The 6,432-nt window shown below is 46.0% G+C and overlaps 1 protein-coding gene across 1 annotated transcript; it reads right to left on the bottom strand.

The window, feature by feature from the left end:
- Positions 1–1,799: 1,799 nt before the first annotated feature.
- LOC132493471 (peptidyl-prolyl cis-trans isomerase H-like) lies at positions 1,800–2,443 on the bottom strand. Its single transcript, XM_060104038.1, has one exon. It carries the CDS (start codon positions 2,364–2,366, stop codon positions 1,911–1,913), a length of 456 nt encoding a protein of 151 aa, XP_059960021.1. The 5' UTR covers positions 2,367–2,443; the 3' UTR covers positions 1,800–1,910.
- Positions 2,444–6,432: the final 3,989 nt, after the last annotated feature.

A 6,432-nucleotide genomic window follows, 5' to 3' on the forward strand; every position in this document is an offset into this window, starting at 1 on the left:
ATATTTGCTGCCGCATCTCTGGTGCTCCCTAGATGGATATTTTCATGTGGAACCTCTTTGCTCTGGCCTGGACGGCTGCAGTGGACACCTCACTGGCCTCCAGCCTATCCTCCACACTGCTGCTAGAATCATCTTCTGAATAAGTAAAGTCAATTACAGTGTTCTCCTGCTCAAAATCCTTCAGTGGCTCCTACTGGCCTGGTTCTTTTTGGAGGGTCAGGCTACCCTTTGGAATCTCAGGAGCATGATGGACTCTCACCCTAGGGGGGAAAGATGTAGGCAGTGCCTGAAGGTCACCCCCATCCTCAGGTTAACATATGAATACCTCAGCCTGCACTGGATCTCACAGCTGACCCTGGCCTGCTCTAGCCTCGCCTCTTACAGTTTGCTTTTCATATCTTCCTGCTTTGGCTATATTGAATTATTTGCAGTTTCCCTTGCACTCCCTACTGTTTCCTGCTTGGTGTCTTTGCTCATGCTATTCCCTCTGCCTGGAATGCCCTCCCCAGTTTTAGCTACCCTGACAAACTCCATTCTTTCATTTACTCAGCTGAAACATCTCTTCTGCGGTCTTCCCAAACACTCCAGGCAGACACAGGCATTCACTTTCCTTCCTTTGTCTTAAAACCTCCAGTTCAGTGCTTTACTGTACTGTAATTGTCAGTTTCCCCAAGAGACTGTGAGTTCCTTTAAGGCAGGAACTGGGCTTTCCAAGTTTGTTGCCTCATCTGCAGTGTGGGACCCATCTTAATTAATGAAAGACCAGCCCGCGTGCCACCGATGTGTCTTTCAGAATCTTCCTCTACAGGAATGTATCACATCTACAGGAAATTCCAGATTGGGGGACAGTATCTCCTAAACCTCAGTCATTCCAACAGCAGTGTCACAGCTCTTACCATAGCCACCATCCACAGGTACAATTAATTTTTAACCTACTGACTATTTGAACTCAAATAACACCTCATTGTAAGCTATAATACCGGTAAAATTAGGTGCTGTATAATTATATTTTTTCCTGAGAGACAAATGTTAAAAAACATTCAACCAGCACCACCTAAAGCAGGGTTACCCACATTTCTCTGATAAGAAGCATCTGAAGCAACATAGCATCCTGGATCCTACCTCAAATTCACTCAGACTCTTCAGGGGGGGATCTGGGAATTAGTAGGTTTAACAAGTGCCCCTATGTGATTCTCATCTTCAGGGAAATTTAGGAAACAATGAACTAAAGAAAGATCTCTGCTGCTTGATAGTACCAGGCCTGGGGATCACAGGGAGATTAGCAGGGCTGTCAGAGCTCACAGCCACTCTTTTCCAAGAGACTCTCAGGTTTTCAAAACAGAGGTTCCACGCCCCACCCCCCACCACCCCCCATGCAGTTGTAAGTAGCCAGGAACCCAGTTCAGACTGGGTAGGAGAATCCTGAGGCCCAAAGTTCGTCTATGTATACCTAATCAAATTCAACGTAAAAAGCTTTCACAGGACCCACTGAGATAAAACCGAGGTTACTACACCTAGAGTTGTACAGAAAACTTCACTTTCACTAAAACCAGAGTCAGGACCTAAGGTAAAGCACAAAAGAAGTTGTGGAAGGAAGTTCTTCATAGGAAGGAAGTTCTTCATAGGGAGGTACAGTTGATCAAGTGACTTCACCTATCTTCCGTCTCCTTCCTATCTTCTATTTCCAGTGACTAGGCACAGGCCTTAAATGCATGATTAGGCAATCTCTTGATTTGAATGCCGTAGATTCCTGCTGGACCAATGCCACCAAGAGATTATCTCCTCCTGGGTCTTTTCTGATTGGAATATGGTGGGTTCTCAATTAAAGGACAGACTGTTATTCCCCTGTAGCCTTGCCACTCCAAGTCAGCATCAGCATCACCTGAGAGCTGATTCAGTCTTCCTCTGGACTACATCTCTCCACACTGTGAGATCACCACAGGCAGCTTGGGTTTATTGTTGGGGCCTGTGGGAACGTTCTCAATCTTTCTCATCACCAGAAGTCCATCAATGATTTTTCCAAATACCACGTGCTTCCCATCTAGCCAATCACACTTAGAGCAGGTGATGAAAAACTGGCAGCCATTGGTACTGGGACCACTGTTTGCCATGGAAAGCAAGCCTGGAGCTGAGTGTCTAAGCTTAAAATTTTCATCTGCAAATGGCCCCCGGTAGATACTGGCGACTCCAGTACCATCTCCATTAACAAAATCTCCACCCTGAATCATGAAATCTTTTATGACCCTGTGGAAGGTGCTCCCTTTGTATCCTATTGGAACCCCATCTTTTCTGAATTCTCCAGTGCAGAACTGCCTAAAATTCTCGGCCGTCTTAGGCACAACGTCTGCAAAGAGCTCGATCTTCATGCGGCCAACTTCCTGCAACCGGCGGGAGACGGTCAGAAAGCCCAGTCCAAGCCCGTGAAGGCCTCACCGAGCAGGGAACCCTCAGGTGCATATACTTTTAACCTTTCCTTATTGTGAAATTTCACAAATACACAGCAAAATGCATTAAACATGAACGTTCTGCCTAGCACATTGCTAAAATGCAAATGCCTACAGAACTACCAAGTCACAAGTAGCGCACTGCTGCTACCGTGCCGGTAACGGCCATGCCTGCCCCAGGAAGGTCACCACTCTGTGGGTCATTACGCTGTGTATATTCTTGCTTTTCATACGAGGTTTAACCCCCAAGTGTGGGCTAAACTGAACCGGATTGAGTGGAGGTTGAATCTGAACACTATGGTTTACTGCTGCCTGTTTTGAACTCGTGTAAATGAAACGATGCTGTCTTCTTTGGTGCCCATAGTCCTTCACTCAACATTACATTCATGAGCCTGGCCGAGGTTGCAGCTGTAGTTCATTTATTCTGATCTGTGTTGTGTCCATTGTAGAACTGTGTCCATTGTAGAACAGCTTATCTGCTCTCCTGTCCATGGGCAGTGTCACTTGCCGTTTGTGGCTACGAGGGATGCTGCTGCTGTTGAGAGTGCCCCTGACCCCAAGGGTAGTCGCTCGGGGGGGTTGTGTAATGCTGTCTCTTTGTGATTTCAATGAGATCGTAGCAGTTAACTATTGCCACAATAAGGTTGCATAATGACAAACCACAAAACCTCAGTGGTCTATACCACTAAGCATTTGCTTTTGCCCAAGAGTCTAGGAGCTTCGGCTGACATGGACTGCCTCGGTTGGTCTTGACCAGGCTCCTTATTTTCTGCTGTCAGCTGTGGGTTGAGGGGACAATGCCAGCTCTCCTATGGGAGCCCTCACCTTCCGGGATGTCAGGCTGGGCTTGTTCTTAGGGCCATGGCAGGGTCCCCACAGAGAGCAGAGGTGTGTGAGGGGCTCTGGAGTCCGGTCTGGGAACTGGTCGTGTCACTTCCTCCATTCATTAACCAGACAAGTGTGGAAGGCTGTTTGCAAAAATGGCCACAGTGGCTCCCAGCCCTGCATCCAGGACGCTTGTTGGGGTGAGGGGGGTGGGCTGGAGACTAGGGGCCACTTCTGCAATCCACCCACCGAAGAAGTTTGACACCTTTCCTTATGCTTGATGGCCATTTGCTAGCTAAAGAAATACAACCAGTGTTTGGATATGAACTTTGCATCCAGCAACTTCGCCAGACTCTCTTACTAATTCCAGTAATATCTCTACTTTGGCTGGTGTTTATTGTTTTATGATTTCATCTGAGAGCGTGGATACTCAACACTCCTTTCCTATTATCTTACTTGTTGCTAGTAAATTATGACGTCGCTCTGAGACCCTTAGGTGCTTTTACTGCCCAACGACACAAGGGCCTCACCTCCCTCCTGCTTATGCCTCTGTTGCCATGCTCTTTAATTTTTCATCTTCTGACAAATCAAGATGTTGTCATTGTTTGGTGCAACTACTACTTACTGACACTGACCACACGCAGGTTTCGCAGCTTCTCACCGCTTCCTTCATGCCCAGTCCATCCAGGTCGTTTTCTGCAGCGTGAAGAGCCCCCTTTAGTGGGGGCTTACTGGTGGCCAAAGCCCATCAGTTTTTGTTTTCCAAAAAAAATCTTTATTTCACCTCATTCTTGAAGAGTGTTTTCACTCGATAAAGAATTTTAGGTCAGCGCTGAAGATATAAATCCACTGTTTTCTGCTTCTGCAGTTACTATGAAGTCAGCTACCAATGAGCTGTTACTCCTTATTAGGAAATCTGGGTTTTTATCAGGCTGTTTATGATTTTGTTTACACCTTTCGTTTGCTACAGATTTACTGTGATGTGTAGAGCTGTGGATTCATTTTTATTTATTCTAGTAGAGACTTCTTGAATTGCTTACACCTGTGGGTTAATATCTTCCAACAGTTATAGAAAATTCTCATCCATTGTATTTTCAGATATTGATTTTCCCCCATCTTCCACATCCTCTCCTTCTGGAACTCCAATTAAACATAGATTAAAGCTTTTCACTGTCCTCAGTATCTCTTCCTGCTGTCTGTGGTTTCCTCCACTGTCTGAATGGTTTCTTCTCGTCCATCTTCTCCAAGTGAGGTCCTTGAGCAGCAGCGTTGGCCTCACCTGGGAGCAGTATTTTGAGAGATCCAGGACTCACTGCATGTTCTCTCCAGGTGTGCTCCACATGTTGTAAACCACCCACTGAGTTCTTAATTTCTGTTACCGTATCTTGCAGTACTATGATTTCTAATTAATTCCTTTTCAGATCTGCAATGTCACTTTTTATGGCTTCCCATTCCTGCTAAAATGTTTAAGTTTACCTTTCACCTCCAAGAGCTTAGCAAGCACAGCTAGGTCATTATCTGGAAATTCCAGTATCCAGAGTTTCCATCATCTGTTTTTCCTGCTGATCCCCAAGCAAGTTTTCTTGTCTCTTTGGGTGCCTATTTATCTTTGGGTTCTGGGTTCAGAGCTAATTTCAGGCCTGAGATGGTGTCTCATCCCAGAGAAGATCCTGATGATTCTGGCAAGGAATCACCTAAATCCAATTTCAGGGACTTCCCTAGTGGTCCAGTGGTTAAGACTTCACCTTCCAATGCAGGGGGTGCGGGCTGGATCCCTGGTCAAGGAGCTAAGATCCCACATGCCTTGGGGCCATTAAAAAAAACCAAACATAAAAGAGAAGCAATATTGTAACAATTCAATAAAGACTTTAAAAATGGTCCACATCAAAAAAAAAAGAAGAAAAAGAAATCCAATTTCAGAGACTGAGATTTCTCCATATTTCTGGGTCTTTTCTTAAATTGTATCCCTTTTTGGATCTCTGTCTTTTAATTCACATAATAATTCTTCTGTTAGGACTTATTTCTGTCATATTTTTCATATTTGCTATTTGCTCTACTTTTTTGTTTCTTTTATCATTTCTGTTGATTGTCATTTGGTGGATTTTTTTTTTCTTCTTATAACTTTTTTTTTTTGCAGTACACGGGCCTCTCACTGCTGTGGCCTCTCCCACTGAGGAGCACAGGCTCCGGATGCTCAGGCTCAGCGGCCATGGCTCACGGGCCCAGCCGCTCCGCGGCATGTGGGATCCTACCGGACCAGGGCACGAACCCGTGTCCCCTACATTGGCAGGCGGACTCTCAACCACTGCGCCACCAGGGAAGCCCTCTTCTTATAACTTTTATAAGAAGATATCTTCATTCATTTATTCACCAAATGCTAAGTACCTACTTTGCCCAGGGCTGTGGCGGACACGAATGTTCTGGGTGTGTCTGCTGGCCTCTGTCCACTCCCAGCACTGAGCATCCAGGCCCCTGACACCTTTGCTCTTTGGTGTCCCTTCCTGTGGCCCTTTATCTTCCCTCCTGTCACATTGGCATCACCCAGAATTTTATGTGGGGTTTGTATGGCTGCACATCCTGCACTTTTTAAAAAAATTAATTTATTTGTTTATTTATTTATTTATTTATTTTGTTGGGGGGGCTGCGTTGGGTCTTCGTTGCTGCGCACGGGCTTTCTCTAGTTGCAGCGAGCGGGGGCTACCATTGCGGTGGCTTCTCTTGATGCAGAGCACGGGCTCTGGGCGTGCAGGCTTCAGTAGTTGTGGCATGTGGGCTCAGTAGTTGTGGCTCACAGACTCTAGAGTGCAGGCTCAGTAGTTGTGGCACACGGGCTTAGTTGCTCCGCGGCATGTGGGATCTTCCCAGACTAGGGCTCGAACCTGTGTCCCCTGCATTGGCAGGAGGATTCTTAACCACTGTGCCACCAGGGAAGCCCACATCCTGCACTTTTGCCCTTTGTTCCTGCCTTTTCATTGGTGATGGTTTGTTCCTAAAATAGGAAAAGGCTTCACAAAGGCGTTTGGCCCCCTCACTTCCTTTACGACTCATGGATTTTCCTGGATGTGTTTTTCCTATTTTCAGTTCCTGCTCCAAAAATGTTATCAGTGTAGGTGATCAGGGAGGCACATTCTGAGGCTTTCTGGAAATATCTTTATTATATTCT

Source organism: Mesoplodon densirostris, chromosome 7, assembly GCF_025265405.1.
Source record: "Mesoplodon densirostris isolate mMesDen1 chromosome 7, mMesDen1 primary haplotype, whole genome shotgun sequence".
Taxonomy (NCBI): domain Eukaryota; kingdom Metazoa; phylum Chordata; class Mammalia; order Artiodactyla; family Ziphiidae; genus Mesoplodon; species Mesoplodon densirostris.

Coding starts and splice junctions, on each gene's coding strand:
- LOC132493471 (XM_060104038.1), bottom strand. CDS start 2,366: ATGAAGATCGAGCTCTTTGCAGACGTTGTGCCTAAGACGGCCGAGAAT.